The 19,907-nt window shown below is 45.8% G+C and overlaps 1 protein-coding gene across 4 annotated transcripts in view; it reads left to right on the top strand.

Moving 5' to 3' along the window:
* snx14 (sorting nexin 14) overlaps positions 1 to 19,907 on the top strand; it is a 318,752-nt gene that overhangs the window by 119,420 nt on the left and 179,425 nt on the right. For all 4 annotated transcript variants that reach the window (XM_068044682.1, XM_068044680.1, XM_068044681.1 and 1 more), the window contains exons 9-11: positions 3,727 to 3,802; positions 12,112 to 12,156; positions 18,163 to 18,243. In XM_068044682.1, coding sequence (XP_067900783.1) covers positions 3,727 to 3,802; positions 12,112 to 12,156; positions 18,163 to 18,243 — 202 coding nt within the window. The remainder of the gene's footprint in view (positions 1 to 3,726; positions 3,803 to 12,111; positions 12,157 to 18,162; positions 18,244 to 19,907) is intronic.

Here is a 19,907-nt window from a genome sequence, read left to right as displayed (position 1 = left end):
GGGAGAGTGGGGGGGGGGGCGGAGGAGAGACGGGGAGAGTGGGGGGGGGTGCGGAGGAGAGACGGGGAGAGTGGGGGGGGGGGCGGAGGAGAGACGGGGAGAGTGGGGGGGGGGGGCGGAGGAGAGACGGGGAGAGTGGGGGGGGGCGGAGGAGAGACGGGGAGAGTGGGGGGGGGGGGCGGAGGAGAGACGGGAGAGTGGGGGGGGGGGGGCGGAGGAGAGACGGGGAGAGTGGGGGGGGGGGGCGGAGGAGAGACGGGGAGAGTGGGGGGGGGGGGGCGGAGGAGAGACGGGGAGAGTGGGGGGGGGGGCGGAGGAGAGACGGGGAGAGTGGGGGGGGGGGCGGAGGAGAGACGGGGAGAGTGGGGGGGGGGGGCGGAGGAGAGACGGGGGAGAGTGGGGGGGGGGGGCGGAGGAGAGACAGGGAGAGTGGGGGGGGGGAAGGAGAGACAGGTGGGGGGGGTAAGGAGAGACAGGGAGAGTGGGGTGGGGGGAGAGGAGAGACAGGGAGAGTGAGGGGGGGGAGGAGAGACGGAGTGGGGGGGGGCGGGGAGGAGAGACAGGGAGAGACAGGTTGGGGGGGGGGGGAGGAGAGACAGGTTGGGGGGGGGAGGAGAGACAGGTTGGGGGGTGGGGGGAGGAGAGACGGGGAGAGTGGGGGGGGTGGGGCGAGGAGAGACGGGGAGAGTGGGGTGGGTGGGGCGAGGAGAGACAGGGAGAGTGGGGGGGGGGTGGGGAGAGGAGAGACAGGGAGAGTGGGGGGGGGGGAGAGGAGAGACAGGGAGAGTGGGGTGGGGGGGAGGACAGGTTGGGGGGGAGGAGAGACAGGGAGAGTGGGGGAGGGAGGAGAGACAGGTTGGGGGGGAGGAGAGACAGGGAGAGTGGGGGAGGGAGGAGAGACAGGTGGGGGGGCAGGAGAGACAGGGAGAGTGGTGGGGGGGGGGAGGAGAGACGGGGAGAGTGGGGGGTGAGGAGAGACAGATGGGGGGGAGGAGAGACGGAGAGTGGGGGGGGGGAGGAGAGACAGGTGGGGGGGGAGGAGAGACGGGGAGAGTGGGGGGGGTGGAGGAGAGACAGGTGGAGGGGGGGAGGAGGGACGGGGAGGGGGGGAAGGGGGAGGAGAGACGGGTAGAGTGGGGGGGGAGGAGAGACGGGTAGAGTGGGGGGGGGGGAGGAGAGACGGGTAGAGTGGGGGGGGGGGAGGAGAGACAGAGAGAGGCTCATTTACTTACAGCACAGAAGGAGGCCTTTCTGTCCATCACACCCATGCTGGCTCTTCACGGAACTATGCAGTCAGTTCCATTCCCTGGCTCAATCCCCGTAGCCCTGCCAGTTTGTTTCTCTCAGGTGGCTATCCAACTTTCTCTTGAAGTCATTGATCATCTCGACTTCCACTACCCTTGTGGGCAGCAAGTTCCAGGGCATTGCCACCGGCAACATAAAAAAGTGCTTCCTTGTATTCACCCTGCCTCTTTTGCACAAAACTTTCAATCTGTGTCCCCCTAGCCCTAGACGGGGGTTGGGGGAGAGAGAACGAGACACACGCGCATAGTGTGTGGAGAGAGATCAAGATCTCTCCTGATGGGTGGACATCTATCCAGAATACTCTGCAATGCTACATCAGGTGTGTGGGCAGAGATTGACTGCTTATGTAAGCAAAAACAATGCTAGATAAAGTAAGTCAATAAATCAGTCTTCTCATTTAAAACTTCTTCACAAAAAATCATTTTTGTTGTTGTTTATATTAGTAAGATACATTTTTAATGCCTTTATCTTTTGAAATTTGCTAACCGGCTCCCCCAGGCCAAGCAAAAATTATAATACGTCCTCCACCCTAAAAGGTTGGATAACCCAACTCTCGAATTCTTTCCCTAAACCACTTTGTGTCTCTGCCACCTTTAAGATTCTTCTTAAAGCCCAGCTGTTTCACCAAGCTTTTGGTCACATCCCCCACTTCCTTCTTTGGCTTGGCATGTGTCTGTGAAGCACTGTGGTGTTTTTCTTTATTAAAGGTACTAAATAAATGTAAATTGTTGTAAGAAAACTGCTTGAGTGGTTTGAAATCTGTTGCAATACAAGTAGAATAGTGCAGTAATAGATTTTGTGCTAATCCTTATATCACTTTTTGATTAGCTGTTGTGAGGATGCAATAGTTTATTAACTTAATCTGACATTTGAAGAATCCTGTAGTCATAGAGTCATAGAGTCGTACAGCTTAGAAACAGGCCCTTCGGCCCACTGCGTCCATGCCGACCATCATGCCTATCTATACTAATCCCACCTGTCTGCATTAATTCCATATCCCTCTATGACTTGTCCATTCAAGTATCGGTCCAGATGCCTCTTAAATGTCGCTACAGTTCCTGCCTCCACCACCTCCTCAGGCAGCTCATTCCAGATACCCACTATTCTTTGTGTGAAATATTTACCCCTTTGCTCCCCTTTAAACCTCCTCCCTCTCATCTTAAATCTATGCCCTCTAGTTTTAGTCACCCCTACCATGGGAAACAGACTCTGGCTATCTACCCTATCTATGCCTCTCATAATTTTATATACCTCTATCATGTCCCCTTTCAGCCTCCTTCACTCCAGGGTGAACAGACCCAGCCTATCCAATCACTCTTTATAACTCAAGCCCTCCAAACCAGGCAACATCCTTGTGAATCGTTTCTGCACCCTCTCTAGTTTAATCACATCTTTACTGTAGTGCGGTGACCAGAACTGCACACAGAATTCCAAATGCGGCCTAACCAACGTCATGTACAGCTGTAACATGACGTCCCAACTCTTGTATTCAATGCCTCGGCCGATGAAGGCAAGCATGCAATACTCCTTCTTCACCACCCTGTCTACCTGTGTTGCCATTTTCAGGGAACTATGTACTTGCACCCCAAGGTCTCTCTGCTCAAGAACACTCCCCAGGGCCCTGCCATTCTCTGTATATGTGCTGCCCTGGTTTAACTTCCCAAAATGCATCACTTCACACTTGTCTGCGTTAAATTCCATTTGCCAATCCACTTTCCCAGTTGATCTATATCCTGTTGTAACCTGCAAACTTACTAATCACGCCCCTTACATTCACATCCAAGTCATTAATATAATGACAAACAACAGAGGGCCTAGCACTGGTCCCTGCGGCACACCACTGGTCACCGGCCTGCAATCTGAAAAACAACCCTCCACTACCACCCTCTGCCTCCTATCACCAAGCCGATTTTGTATCCAATTTGCTAGCTCACCCTGGATCCCATGTGTTCGAACCTTCTGGACCAGCCTACCATGTGGGACCTTGTCAAAGGCCTTGCTAAAGTCCATATAGACAACGTCCATCGCCCTGCCCTCGTCAAGCCTCTTGGTCACCTCCTCGAAAAACTCAATCAAATTCCTGAGACGTGATTTCCCACTCTCAAAGCCATGCTGACTATCCCTCATCAGACCATGCCTTTCCAGATGCATATAAATCCTGTCTCTCAGAATCCCTTCCAATAACTTTCTGGTCTTTTCATTAATGAATTTAAATCCATCTACAGAAATGTATCGGATCAAGTAACCAGCTCATGAGGGGAAAGACCCGAAGCTCAGTGTGTGGATATACCTGCTATATGTAGATTTCTAAATAGCATGGAAGGATTGTGCATGCATTTTTTGGTCCCAGGTTCCACTTGCACATGAATCTTATGCAGAATGTGTGGCAGGTGAATGATTCCTTCTCTGCTTGATATCTAGATCTCTAACCCTGTTGATTCAAGAAATTCTGGCTGGGTCAGTGTTTCTTCCCTCTCTGGACTTCTTGGCTGATCCGGTAAATATCTTTGTTGCCTTGAAACTCAATTGCTTAGTTACTTTGATCAGATGAACAAAATCATCTTTTTAAAAAAACATAAAACTTAAAAAATGAATTTAAATGGAGTTTGAGAAATATAATCTGAATGTAGCTTGCGAATGTGACCTCCAGCATGGTCCTCTTTGCTCTTGTATTTCTTACTTGCTGTTTGGATTTTGTGGATTTGAATGTTTGGAACTGCCTTTTGTTCCAAATTTGTGAAGTATTTACAGCACAGAAAAAGGCCATTTAACTCAAAAGGCTATGTTTATGTTCCACATGAGCTTCTCCCACCCTACTTCATTTAATCCCATCAACATATCCTTCTATTCCTTTCTCCTTCATGTGTTTATCTTGCTTCCTCTTAAATGTATCTGTTAGTTACCTCAGTAACTCCTTGTGGTCGTGAATTCCACATTCTTATCACTTTCCGGGTAATGAAGTTTCTCCTGAGTTCTCTATTGAATTTATTAGTGACTGTCTTATATTTATGGCCCCGAGTTCTGGCCTCTCCTGCAAGTGAAAACATCTTTTCTCCATCTATTCTATCAAACCTTTACATTATCCTAAAGGCCTCTATTGCATCACCCCTACCTAGAGAAAAGAGCCCCAGCCTTTTCAGTCTTTTCTGATGGTTATAACCTCTCAGTTCTGGTATCATTCTAGTAAATCTTTTTTGCACCTTCTCCAGTACCTCTGTGTCCTTTTCTAAGATAGAGATCAGAACTGTTCTCAGTGATCCATGTGTGGTCTAACCAAGGTTCTATACAAGATTAGCATAACTTGGGGTGGCACAGCGGTTGTCACTGCAGCTTCAAAGCTCCAGCGACCCGGGTTAAATTCTGGGTACTGCCTGTGTGGAGTTTGCAAGTTCTCCCTGTGTCCGCGTGGGTTTTCTCCGGGTGCTCCGGTTTCCTCCCACATGCCAAAGACTTGCAGGTTGATAGGTTAATTGGCCATTATAAATTGCCCCTATTAAAGGTAGGTGGTAGGCAAATATAGGGACAGGTGGGGATGTGGTAGGAATATGGGATTAGTATAAATGGGTGGTTGATGGTCGGCACAGACTCGGTGGGCCGAAGGGCCTGTTTCAGTGCTGTATCTCTAAACTAAACTAAACTTCTTTGCTTTTCAATTCATTCCTTCTAGAAATAAACTCCAGTGTTTGCCTTTTTATGTCCTTATTAATCTATGTTGCTACTTTTCGTGATTTGTGTATCTGTACCCCAGATTCCTCATCTCTATCCCATTTGCATACTTATTTTCCAAGGACTATGTGGCCTCCTTAATCATCCTACCAAAATGTACTATCTCACGGCTATCTATACTGGAGTTCATTTGTCACTGGTGTTTCATTGGTGACTGAGACTAAGCATCTGGCAAACACACAAAAAAAATTGATCATGCTTTATTGACAGTTATGTGGTTCCACTGCTACCTATACTTATGCTGTCACCAAATCTTCAACGATGGCTCGTCCTGCCCCCACACGTCACCTCGAGTGTACCCAAGCTTCCATCCTCTTCCCCCACCCACTTTCATAATTTATATGTTGACCTTTGGCGACACCATCGAAAGGAATAGCATTGAGTGCCATATATATGCTAATGGCACCCACCTCTACTTCTCAGTTTCATTCCACTTCACAAGTATCATTGTGCTGTCACACTGCCTGTATAATGTTTGGATGAGACAAAATTTCCTTCATTTGGTTATCAAGATTTCTCTCCCTCCCTGTCAGTCTGCCCTTCCTCAGCGTCCTTCCTTCCTTTTCTTTTCCTTATTCTCCGTGACTGCTCACTCAAAGTGGCACCATATGGTCCACAATCATGGTTTCGTGTTCAACCGAGAACTGAATTTCATACCTCATTTCCTGCCCATTACCAATATTGTTTAATAATGCCTTTTGCATCTCCCACCTGTTTTCCGCCCCCCCCCCATCACTCTACCATAGCGTAACCCCCAATCTTGTTTTGTTTTTTGTTACCTTCAGACTGGATTTCTCTTAACCTGTGCACTTACCTCCCAAAGTCCGTCTTTCATAAGCTCCTAGTCGACCATGCATTTGTTCACCTTTCCTAAATCCTCCACTTATGCCCAGTGTTCATTGTTACCTCTCTGGGAAGTACTTGTAGTGCTTTCTTTTTTACATTAAAGGGATTGTATAAATGCATGTTGTCGTTTCGTGCACTGGTGAAATGGGGTACAGTTTCCTTACTTCTCCAACATTACACCACTTTGTTACGGCCAGGTGAGGAAGGGGTCTCAGGCTCCCTTTTTTGCCCCTTCTCTGGTTTGACTGCAACCGGCTTTATCCTTTTTTAACACAGTGATTGAACTTACCACCTCAGTGAGCGCTTGCTCCTGTTCCTCTAATGTAATTGCAAAAGAACCAATCAGACAGGTTTTGTTGAGGCTAAACAAGAAAGATGTAAGTTAATTATTCTTAACACTCGAAACTGGTTAAAATTACTAAAATACATTATGCATTCATGCACACGTTCACACGAGAGTCTCACACACACACACACACAAATAGATTACAGAGGGAAAACAGATTTGGTGGTTGGGGTGGAGCCCAGAATAAATGGAATTTAAATACAGTATCAGTCCCAGAGTCCTCAGTTGAAGTTGTAGTCCTGAAGTCCTCGCTGGGCCACATGCACGGTTGCGGGTTTGCTTCTCAGGCTCCGGAAGACAGAAGAGGGAGTTTGACTCTTGTCTCCTAGTTTTTGGCTATGGTGGTCTGTAGGCTTGAGGCTATGCCAGTTGCAGCTGGGTCTTCTTTGTTGGAGAGAGAGAGAGAGAGAGAGCTGCTCCATGGATGGCTTTTCAGTTACTACTCTCTGCTTTCTCACAGAATCACAGAATAATACAGTGCAGAAGAGGCCCTTCAGCCCATCGAGTCTGCACTGATGCATTAAAACAACTGACCTGTCTACCTAATCCCATTTGCCAGCACTTGGCCCATAGCCTTGAATGTTATGACGTGCCAAGTGCTCATCCAGGTACTTTTTAAAGGATGTGAGGCAACCTGCCTCTACCAGCCTCCCAGGCAGGGCATTCCAGACTGAAACCACCCTCTGGGTAAAAAGGTTCTTCCTCAAATCCCCCTTAAACCTCCCACCCCTCACCTTAAACTTGTGACCCCTTGTAACTGACCCTTCAACTAAGGGGAACAGCTGCTCCCTATCCACCCTGTCCATGCCCCTCATAATCTTGTACACCTTGATCAGGTCACCCCTCAGTCTTCTCTGCTCCAGTGAAAACAACCCAAGCCTATCCAACCTCTCTTCATAGCTTAAATGTTCCATCCCAGGCAACATCCTGGTGAATCGCCTCTGCACCCCCTCCAGTGCAATCACATCCTTCCTATAATGTAGCGACCAGAATTGCACACAGTATTCCAGCTGTGGCCTTACCAAAGTTCTATACAACTCCAACATGACCTCCCTGCTTTTGTAATCTATGCCTCGATTGATAAAGGCAAGTGTCCCATATGCCTTTTTCACCACTCTACTAACCTGCCCTTCTGCCTTCAGAGATCTATGGACAAACACGCCAAGATCCCTTTGTTCCTCGGAACTTCCCAGTGTCAGGCCATTCATTGAATAACTCCGTGTCACATTACTCCTTCCAAAGTGTATCACCTCACACTTTTCAGTGTTAAATTCCATCTGCCATTTTTCTGCCCATTTGACCATCCCGTCTATATCTTCCTGTAACCTAAGACACTCCACCTCACTGTTAACCACTCTGCCAATCTTTGTGTCATCCGGGGACCCAGCACAGATCCCTGTGGTACACCACTGGACACTGGCTTCCAGTCACTAAAACAGCCGTCTGTCATCACTCTCTGTCTCCTACAGCTAAGCCAATTTTGAACCCACTTTATCAAGTTACCTTGTGTCCCATGTGCATTTGCTTTCTTGATAAGTCTCCCATGTGGGATCTTGTCATAGGCTTTGCTGAAATCCATGTAAACTGCATCAACTGCACTACCCTCATCTACACACCTGGTCACATGCTCAAAAAATTCAATCAAATTTGTTAGGCATGACCTCCTTCTGACAAAGCCACGCTGACTATTCCTAATCAAATTTTGTGCCTCCTAGTGGTGATAGATTCTCTCCTTCAGAATTTTCTCCAATAGTTTCCCTGCCACTGACGTGAGACTCACTGGTCTGTAGTTCCCTGGCTTATCTCTACAACCTTTCTTAAATAGTGGGACTAAATTAGCTGTTCTCCAGTCCTCTGGCACCTCCCCCGTGGCCAGAGAGGAATTAAAAATTAGGGTCAGAACCCCTGCAATCTCCACCCTTGCCTCCCACAGCATCCTGGGACACAAATCGTCCAGACCTGGAGATTTGTCCACTTTTAAGCCTTCCAAAACCTCCAATACCTTGTCACTCCCTATGACAATTTGCTCAAGAACCTCAGTCTCTCTCTAAGTTCCATATCTACATCCTCTTTCTCTTGGGTGAAGACAGCTGTGAAGTATTCGTTCAACACCCTACCAATGTCCTCTGGCTCCACCCACAAATTTCCCCCTTGGTCCCTAATGGGTCCTACCCTTTCCCTGGTTATCCTCTTCCCATTGATATACTTATAGAATACGTTGGGATTTTCCCTACTTTTACCAGCCAGAGCTTTCTCATATGCCCTCTTGGCTCTCCTAATTGCTTTCTTAAGCTCCATCCTACACTTCCTGTACTCCACTAATGCTTCCTTTGATTTGCTATCCTTGTATTTGCTAAAAGCCTCTCTTTTCCTTCTCATCGTACCCTGAATGTTTCTGGTCATCTATGGTTCTCTGGGCTTGTTGCTCCTACCTATTACCCTCGAGGGAACATGTTGGGCCTGTACCCTTCCCATTTCCTTTTTGAATGCCCCCCACTGCTCTTCTGTGGATTTCCCGACAAGTAACTCTTTCCAGTCTACCTTGGCCAGATCCTGTCTAATTTTACTAAAATTCGCTCTCCCCCAATCCAAAACCTTTTTTTGCAACTTGTCTATTTCTTTCTCCATAACAAGATTAAATTGTACCATGTTGTGGTCGCTATCACCAAAAATGCTCACCCACCAACACATCAACCATCTGTCTGGCTTCATTCCCCAGAATTAGGTCCAGCACTGCATCCTCCCTTGTTGGATCCTCTGCAATATTGAGCTAAAAAGTTCTCCTGTATACATTTTAAGAACTCCACTCCATCTAAGCCCTTAACACGATGACTATCCCAATTAATGTTGGGAATGTTGGAATCACCTAATATAATTACACTATTATTTTTACACACCTCTGCAAATTGCGCACATATTTGCTCCTCAATTTCCCGCTGACTATCTGGGGGGTCTGTAATAAACACCTAGCAATGTGGCTGTTCCTTTTTTATTCCTAAACTCTACCCATAAAGCTTCATTTGATGCCCCCTCCAAGGTATCATCTTTCCTTACTGCAGTAACTGACTCCTTAACTAATATTGCAATGCCCCCTCCTCTTTTGCCCCCTCCTCTGTCTCGCCTGAAGATTCTATATCCCAGGATATTGAGCTGCCAATCCTGCCCCTCCCTCAACCATGTCTCCGTGATGGCTACTATATCACAATTCCACGTGTCAATCATTGCCCTTAACTCATCTGTTTTACCTGCAATACTCCTGGCATTAAAGTAGAGGCCATCCATTCTGGTCTTACTCCCTTGAAACTTACTTCCACTGTATTCCCTCTGACTTGTTTACTTTCCTTTGCTTAGCTGTGTCCCTATTCTGCTAGGAGTCTGCATCCCCTCCCCCTGCTAAATTAGTTTAAACTCCTTCCAACAGCACTAGCAAACCACCAGCAAGGATGTTAGTGCCCCTCTGGTTCAGATGTAGACCGTCCCGCTTGTACAGGTCCCACCTTCCCCAGAAACGGTCCCAGTGGTCCAGGAATCTAAAACCCTCCCTCCTGCACCAACTCTTAAGCCACGCATTCATCTGTGCTATTCTCCTATTTCTATACTTGCGAGCACGTGGCACTGTGAGTAATCCAGAGATTACAACCCGAGAGGTCCTGCTTTTTAGTCTACTGCCTAACTCCTTGATGCAAGACCTCATCCCTTTTTCTACCTATGTCATTGATACCAACATGTACCATGACCTCTGCCTTAGCACCCTCCCCCAGGATGCCCTGCAGCTGTTCAGTGACATCCCGGATCCTGGCACCAGGGAGGCAACACACCTGGAGTCCCGTTGACGGCCACAGTAGTGCCTATCTGTTCCCCTGACTATAGAATCCCCTATTACTATTGCTCTTCTTCTCTTTCCCCCTTCCTGTGCAGACAGGCTGCTTGCGGTGCCAGAAGCTTGGCTCTGTCTGCACTCCCTGGAGGAATCAGCCTCATCAGCCTCCAAAATGGAATACCGATTTGCAAGCGGGACCCCAGGGGACTCCTGAACTACCTGCCTGATTTTCTTGGACTGCCTGGTGGTCGCCCATTCCCTTCCTTCCTCAAGTCCCTTCAGCTGCGGTGTGACCACCTCTCTATACGTGCTATCCACAATGCTCTCAGACTCGCAGATGCTCCACAGTGTTTCCAGCCGCCGTTCCAGCTCTGAAACCCGAGCTTCCAGGAACTGCAGCTGGACACACTTCCTGCACGCATGCTGGTCCCGGGGACTGGAAATGTTCCCGGATTCCCACATGCAGCAAGAGGAGCAAAGCACGGCTTCAAGCTCTCCTGCCATGACTAAACCCTTTAAATTTAAAACTTTAGAAGATTATAATTTAAAAAAACAACTAAGTCTTGCTAAAACAAGACTGTCTGACAAAGCTTACAGTCTCCCCAGAGCTGCATAAGCTATCACTTGACATTACCAAAACCACTTTGTGGTTTTAATGAGCTCTTTGTGGAATCTTCTGAGATTCCCCTCAAGCTGTCCAGTCACATTTGGTGGGGGGGTTGGCTCTTTCAAAGTCAATGGGTGTCGATAGCTCCTGATGACCATGTTGATGAGGCCATTTTAGGTAATTTAATCAGAGAGCACCCCATTGTTCTGACCAGGTTGAGTCAGTCGTGTTGTCTCCAGTCTAATCTTTTGGTGTTTCAAATGTAAATCGCAGTGGCCATCTTGGCTGTCAGTTTAATTTTAAAAAAAAGGTATTTGTAAGAATTTCCGGGAAAAGTCTAAGGCAGGGTTCCAACCGATGAAATTAATATTTCCCATATGGCATGTAGGGTTTTCATGACACCTCTTGTTTCCTTTTCCTTCCATCTTGGCAACTATTTGTTGGGAGATTGAAATAGAAGTAAACAAAAGAAAGAAAAAATGCCACATTCCTCCCCACCATAATTCTATTTACCCAGCCGCCTTTCTGCCTTGTGCCTTCATTTTCCTGGAGGTTGATGAGCAGTGCATTCCACACTTTGCTGTCTCTGTTGGAGAATTTTATTATCCCCTAATGTTGCACCTGTCCTTTCCATCATTTTATCCAATCTTTGTCACTTGCCCTAGCAATTTTCCATTTGATTCCCAAGTAGTGTGTCATCTCGCCCTTCATCATGTAAATTATTTCCTTTCCTCAGGTATCTCCTGCTCCCTTTTAAAAGTATCATTATCACCCACCTCCTTCATGATCCGTTTCATTACTTCCCTTTCCTTGTGTTTTCAGGTGCTCGCTTCTTGCTCATTCTTATTCACTTAATTTTCAATATTCCTGTGTAGCACCAGAACACGCATCCTCTCCAGTCCCCCAACAGTTATTGTCTTTAATGTTCTTTTGTGTTGGCAGTTAGCACTTAAGCAATCTACTTAGTATCAGAAAATGAAATTGATAATGCAGGCAACACTCGGCAGGTCAGGCAGTATCTGGAGAGAGAAACAGCTGACGTTTCAAGTCGATGGTTTCAGGCTGGCAGAACACGATGCTACCAACTGAATTTTACAGTTCCACAGAACCACCTTTCCAGTTAAATATCTCTCTTACAATCCATTTAACGTCATTTTTCCATTTAATGTCATTTTTGCTATCTAATACTATTGGACTGCTGAAATTGACAATTTTCTCTACATTTGCTACTTCCATCTTAACTGAGGTCACTTTATGGGTGATCCTTTTTGTCGACTTGAACCTAAAGGTCTCCTGTGCTGCACTGTTTAATGTTTTTCAAAATAATATCTAGACAATAGTTAATGTTAAATTTAAGCTTTGATAGTCCATTCTCTAGTAAATTGTATTCCGGTGTCATATTCTGTCTGTTACTTTGTTATGGATGTTTAAATGCCATTCATGTTTTCCTGTTTTTGGTAGGACACTGTGAACCGTTTGTTGCTGATTTTCATAGATGATAGTCCGGTGAGTATTAGAGATCTGTAAACTTCTTTCCCAGGGAAAGCCTGATTCAAAATCATCCTGTCGGGTTTGGTACTCTACCTACTTGCGACCACAATCAGCCAACCATCAGTATAATGAGCTCATCCTGCTGTCAGAGCACCAAATGATATACCGAGTGAAGGTGGAGTAGCTATTATGGTTATTGTATCCAGGCAGTGGTGTGCTTCTGTCAGATGAACAAGAATTGTGACTGCATTTAGAATTTACAATTGGGCTTTGCCTACTTGTCTGGCACTGACACTAACAGGACTGTATCATCTTAATGACATGGATGAACATTAAATGATTAACCCCTGATCCCAAGCTCAGGTTCTGAAGAACTTTAATCTTTATAGACATTTTTAAACTACCCAGCATTGTCTAATGCCATTGTAACAGCAACAGTTCCCAGGTGGAGCAAAATGTCACACAAGCTAATGTAATATTTGTCGGATTAACAAAGGAAAATGACCTATTATAAGCCAATTAATATACAAACCATTATGTTCTCGCAGAAGGATGGTCTAAACCAGCTTCTTTGTGTACAGTAATGTGATGAATGCCTCCTACTGATTAAACATTCATGAATGGATGAATAAAGACATAAGGAAAAAGTTGAGGGTGAGGAGAGAGCCGTACACTAAGTACATGGACAGCGGTGGCATAATGGTATTGTCACTGGACTAGTAACCCAGAGACCCAGGGTATGGCTCTGTGAACATGGGTTCAAATCCCACCACAGCAGAAGGTGGAATTTCAATTCATTTAATAAATCTGGAATTAAAAGCTAGTCTAATGATGGCCATGAAACCATTGTCGATTGTTGTAAAAACCCATCTGTTTCACTAATGTCCTTTAGTCAAGCAACAGCCTGACATCGTCATACTCACGGAATCATACCTTACAGTGTCCTAGACACCACCATCACTATCGCCGGTTATGTCCTGTCCCACTGGCAGGACAGACCCAGCAGAGGTGTATACTGTAGGGAGGGAGTTGCCCTGGCAGTCCTCATGAAGTCTCATGGCATCAGGTCAAACATGCGCAAGGAAACCTCCTGCTGATTACCACCTACCGCCCTCCCTCCGCTGATGAGTCAGTACTGCTCCATGTTGAACACCACTTGGAGGAAGCACTGAGGATGGAAAGGGTGCAGAATGTACTCTGGGTGGGGGACTTCAATGTCCATCACCAAGAGTGGCTCGGTAGCACCACTACTGACCGAGCTGGCCGAGTTCTAAAGGACATAGCTGCTAGACTGGGTCTGCGGCAGGTGGTGAGGGAAAGATATACTCTACCTCGTCCTCACCAATCTGCCTGCCGCAGATGCTTCAGTCCATGACGGTATTGGTAGGAGTAACCACTGCACAGTCCTTGTGGAGACAAAGTCCTGCCTTCACATTGAGGATACCGTCCATCGTCTTGTGTGGCACTAACACCGTGCTAAATGGGATAGATTTCGAACGGATCTATCAGTGCTAAACTGGGCATTCATGAGGTGCTGTGGGCCATCAACAGCAGCAGAATTGTACTCAATCACAAACTATAACCTCATGGCCCAGCATATCCCCCACTCTACCATTACCATCAAGCCAGGAGACCAACCCTGGTTCAATGAAGAGTGCAGGAGGGCATGCCAGGAGCAGCACCAGGCATACCTCAAAATGAGGTGCCAGCCTGGTGAATCTACAGCAGAGGACTACTTGCATGCCAAACTGCGTAAGCAGCATGCAATAGACAGAGCTAAGCGATCCCATAACCAACGGATCAGATCTGAGCTCTGCAATCCTGCCACATCCAGCCGTGAATGGCGGTGGACAATTAAACAACTAACTGGAGGAGGTGGCTCCACAAATATCCCCATCCTCGATGATGGGGGAGCCCAGCACGTCTATGCAGAAGATAAGGCTGAAGCATTTGCAACAATCTTCAGCCAGAAGTGCCGAGTTGATGGATATCTCAGCCTCCTCCTGAAGTCCCCAGCATCACAGATGCCAGACTTCAGCCAATTCGATTCACTCCGTGAGATAGCAAGAAACGACTGAAGGCACTGGATACTGCAAAAGCTATGAGCCCTGACAATACTCCGGCAATAGTACTGAAGACCTGTGCTCCAGAACTTGCCATGCCCGTAACCAAGCTGTTCCAGTACAGCTACAACACTGACATCTACCCAGCAATGTGGAAAATTGCCCAGGTATGTCCTGTACACAAAAAGCAGGACAAGTCCAACCTGGCCAGTTACCGACCCATCAGCCTACTCTCAGCATCAATAAAGTTATGGAAGGTGTGATCAGCAGTGCCATCAAGCAGCACATTCTTAGCAATAACCTGCTCAGTTTGGGTTCCGCCAGGGCCACTCAGCTCCTGACCTCATTACAGCCTTGGTTCAAACGTGGACAAAGGAGCTGAACTTAAGAGGTGAGGTGAGAGTGACTGCCCTTGACATCAAGGCAGCATTTGACCAAGTATGGCATCAAGGAGCCCTAGTAAAACTGAGTTCAATGGGAATCAGGGGGAAAACTCTCTGCTGGTTGGAGTCATACCTAACGGAAAGGAAGATGGTTGTGGTTGTTGGAGGTCAGTCATCTGAGCGCCAGGACATCACTGCAGGAGTTCCTCAGGGTTGTGTCCTAGGCCCAACCATCTTCAGCTACTTCATCAATGACCTTCCTTCAATCATAAGGTCAGAAGTGGGGATGTTCGCTGATGTGTGCACAACGTTCAGCACCACTTGTGACTCCTCAGATACTGAAGCAGTCCATGTAGAAATGTAGCAAGACCTGGACAATATCCAGGCTTGGGCTGATAAGTGGTAAGTAACATTCATGCCACACAAGTGCCAGGCAATGACCATCTCCAACAAGCGAGAATCTAACCATCTCCCTTTGACATTCAACAGCATTACCATCACTGAATCCCCCACTATCGACATCCTAGGGGCTACCATTGAACAGAAACTGAACTGGAGTAGCCATATAAATACCGTGGCTATAAGAGCAGGTCAGAGGTTTGGAATCCTGCGGTGTAACTCATCTCCTGACCACCCCCCCCCCCACCCAAAGCCTATCCACCATCTGCAAGGCACAAGTCAGGAGTGTGATGGAATACTTTCCACTTGCCTGGATGGGTGCAGCTCCAACAACACAAGAAGCTCGACACCATCCAGGGCAAAGCAGCCCACTTGATTGGCACCCCATCCACAAACATTCACTCCCTCCACCATCGACACACAGTGGCAGCAGTGTGTACCATCTATAAGATGCACTACAGCAACGCACAAAGACTCCTTGGATAGCACCTTCCAAACCTGTGACCTCTACCAGCTAGAAGGACAAGGGCAGCAAATGCATGGGAACACCACCACCTGCAAGTTCCCCTCCAAGTCGCACACCATCCTGACTTGGAACTATATCACCTTTCCTTCGCTGTCACTGGGTCAAAATCCTGGAACTTCCTTCCGAACAACACTGTGGGTATACCTACCTCACATGGACTGCAGCTCCCCACCACCTTCTCAAGGGCAATTAGAGATGGGCAATAAATGCTGGCCTAGCCAGCGACGCCCACATCCCATGAATGAATAAAAAATAGGCAGAGGCGGCCATGACAATGGAAAATATGAAGAAATTAGAAGAGAAGCCAAAAAAGAAATTTGGAGAGCAAAGAGGAAATATTAAGTTATCGAGAAACTTAAATCAATAGTAAAATATTTTACAGGCACATAAATTTAAAAGAAAAAGGCAGGTCGTGACCGGAATAGGGCCACTTAATGATGGACAGGATAATATCATGGGCAACTATAGAGAAACGGCAGAAATATTAAATAATTACTTTGCTTTTTATTTACCAGAGAAACAGGACAGGTGGACATGACATTGGATGATGTGATTAGAAATGAGAGCTGCATTTAAAATAAAAAGAGGTGAAAAATTAAATAAATTAATCAAACTTAACAGAGTTCTGGACGGATTACATCTGTGCATTTTAAAAGGATCTAGGGAAGCGTTAGCAGAGGCATTGCTACACACACTTAATTTGTTCGAGAAAGATTCAGCAGACTGACAGATATCTAACTTTAAACCTGTATTTAAGAAGGGAGATAGAACATGCCCAGGTAACTATAGAACAGTTAGCTTAACATCAGTGGTAGGAAATGTAATGGAATCCCTACTAAAGGAGAGAATAGAAGAACATCTGGAAACCAAAAACATAATATTGAACAGTCAACATGGATTTCAAAAGAAAAAACCTTGCTTAACCAATCTCATTGAATTTTTTGAAGAGTTAATAGAGTAGTCAAGCGTGATGCAGTAATGTAATTCATCTAGATTTTTTAAAGGCCTTTGATAAGGTACCACGTAATAGACCGATGGATAAGGTCAGAGAATGCATGTTCAGGGGACAAGTGGCAGAATGGATTGCTAGCTGCCTGCAAGACAGAAAGCAGCGAGTAGGGGTAGAGGGTAGTTATTCAAAGTGGCAGAAGGTAGGAAGTGGTGTTCCACAAGGATCAGTGCTGGGACCACTGCTGTTGACAATTTGCATTAATGATTTTGACTTTGGAATCAAACACACAATTTCTAAATTTTCAGTTGACACCAAATTATGGAGGATAGTCAATATTAAGGAGGACCGTAACAAATTACAAGAAGGTATTAACAAAGTTGCAGCATGAGCATATCATTGGCCAATGAATTTCAACATAGATGAATGTGGGATATTACATTTTGGCAAGAAAAATAAAGAGTTTGCATATCATTTAGAAAACCAGAATCTAAATGTGGTAGAAGAGCAAAGGGATCTGGGAGTATAAATACACAAATTACTAAAGGTAGCGACACAGGTTAACAAGGCCATATAAAAAGCAAACTAAGCATAAGAGTTTATTTCCAGAGGGATAGAATTGAAAAGTAAAGAAGTTATGCTAAATTTGTATTGAACCTTGGTTAAACCTCAGCTGGGAGCACTGTATAATTCTGGTCGCCATATTATAAAAAAGATATAATGACACTAGAGAGGTTGCAAAGATGATACCAGGAATGCAAGGGTATGTCTATCAGGAGAGGATGAACAGGCTTAGGTCTGTTTTCTCTTGAAAAGGGAAGGCTTGAGGGGTAACCTAATAGAGAGGTCTTTAAAATTAGGAAAGGTTTTGAAAGATTCAACACAGAATGTTTCTACTTGTGGGGAAGAGCAAAACTAGAGGCCATCAACAAAAGGTAGTCACCAAGAAATCAAATAGGGAATTCAGAAGAAACTTCTTTACCCAGAGAGTGGTCAGAATGTGGAACTCGCTGCCATAGGGAGTGGTTGAAGTGAATAGTATATATGGATTTAAGGGGAGGCTAGACAAGCATATGAGGGGGATAGAAATAGAGGGTTATGCTGATAGATAGATGAGGAGAGGGGAGACGGTGGTGTAGTGGTAATGTCAGTGAACTAGTAATCCAGAGGCCCAGGCTAATGCCCTGGGGACATGGGTTCAAATCCCACAACGGCAATTAATTAATAAAAAGCTGGAATTGAAAGCTAGTCTCAGTAATGGTGCCATGAAGCTATCATTGACTGTCCAATGTTCTGGTCTGGCCTACATGTGACTCCAGACCCACAGCAATGTGGTTGACTCCTAACTTTCCCTCACCACCTGCCGCAGACCCAGTCTAGCAGCTATGCCCTTTAGAACTCAGCCAGCTCAGTCAGTAGTGGTGCTCCTGAGCCACTCTTGGTGATGGACATTGAAGTCCCCCACCCAGAGTACATTCTGCACCCTTGCCACTCAGTTATCAAGGGCAAATAGGAACAGGCAACAAATGCTAGCTTTGCCAATGATGCCCACATCCCATGAAAGAATAAAAGAAAGTGGAGCATAAACACTGGCATTGACTAGTTGTACTGTATATCCTATGTAATCCAATATGTTAAAGGTAAAAATTGTACATCTCTCGTGGTTCTGATTAATTAGATAAAATGTGCTTCTGTTATTAGCCGGAACCAGCAACCGAGCCCCCCTCTTCCTTGGTTCCCTTTCTGCAGAGATATGCTGATGCAAGAAATAAAGCCCAATCGGTAGGAATGTCAAATATTTCCTTTGAATATGCTGTTTTGTGTCTATTGCATTTACATTTTGTAAAAGCAATGTATGTGTTTTGCATTTCTGTTGGTTTACTTATTCTTGCTGATGTGCTGTTTGTAATGCTAGGGACCGACTGCCATTTTAAATGAAGCATTTGTGTTATCCAGATGAAAATGTATAGCAAAATGATTGTTATTTAAAAATAACTTTTCTAGTTATCTCCCACCCCACCCCCCTCCCCTGAGGGCACTGATAGCATGTTGTTGCCCTTTGATACTTCACCAATGTAGCTACCTTCATCTCTTAGCTCAGGCAATATTTGTAAACTTTTTAACCATAACACAAGGCTTGATCCCTCCCTCAACTGACATCCATGGGCATACTTTCTGTCAAGAATCATTTGGTAATTAGGTGGAAGAACCTGGGCTGATTTTCTTTCCCCTCTTTGTATGTTATACCCCCTGCTGAGATCAACTAGCCCAGATCAAACTGGGTTATTCTTTGACTTGCGTGGGTTGGTGATGAAGATCTAAAAGTGGTGCAATGAATTACTTTAGAATCCTTCAGGACAAAATCTGCTATAACACCAATAAACCAAGCACACTTGGCATGAAATTGCTGCTGTCTGTTCTGAAGGGCTGCTGTGTGCTAAGGCTTTAATCTGCGAAAAATGTTCTTTTACCAAATGCACGTTTCGTCATAGCACATATTTGTGCCTCTGCAAACTGCAGGTAATGTGGCTTAGAAAAGGGCAGAATCGATAATGAGCAGTTCAGAGAAGGATTACTAGACTAATACCTGGAATGGACGGGTTGTCTTATGAGGAAAGGTTGGACAGGCTAGGCTTGTATCTGCTGGAGTGTAGAGGAGCAAGAGGTGACTTGATTGAAACATTAGATCCTGAGGGGTCTTGACAGTGTGGATGTGGAAAGGATGTTTCCTCTTGTGCGAGAATCTAGAACTGGAGGTCACTGTTTAAAAATAAGGGATCATCCATTTAAGACAGATGAGAAGAAATTTTTTCACTGAGGGCCGTGAGTCTTTGGAACTCTCTTCCTCAAAAGGTGGTGGAAGCAGTCTTCGAATATTTTTGAGGCAGAAGTAGCTAGATTTTTGATAAGCAAAGGGGCAAAAGGTTATCGGGGTTAGGCGGGAATGTGGAGTTGAGGTTACAATCAGATCAGCAGGCTCGAGGGACCGAGTGGCCTACTCCGCCTAATTTGTTTGTACATATGTTTGTATGGACTGCAGTATATTGTAACTTGGACAATTCTGCCGAAATTTCATTAGTACTACAACTATATCGCATTATAAACTAAAATGGGAAGTGTGGTAATACTGACTGTTCTGACAGAAGATGATGTATAGCAAGCTCAGCCATACTGAGGTGATAAAGGAGTAAAAGCAAAATACTACGGATGCTGGAAATCTGAAACAAAAACAAGAAATGCTGGATTCACTCAGCAGGTCTGGCAGCATCTGTGGAAAGAGAAGCAGAGTTAACGTTTCGGGTCAGTGACCCTTCTTCGGAACTGACAAATATTAGAAAAGTCACAGATTATAAATAAGTGAGGTGGGGGTTGGGCAAGAGATAACAAAGGAGAAGGTGCAGATTGGACCAGGCCACATAGCTGACCAAAAGGTCACGGAGCAAAGG

This window comes from Heterodontus francisci, chromosome 13 (assembly GCF_036365525.1).
Source record: "Heterodontus francisci isolate sHetFra1 chromosome 13, sHetFra1.hap1, whole genome shotgun sequence".
Lineage (NCBI taxonomy): Eukaryota > Metazoa > Chordata > Chondrichthyes > Heterodontiformes > Heterodontidae > Heterodontus > Heterodontus francisci.
This window is presented reverse-complemented; position numbering and strand designations above follow the sequence as displayed.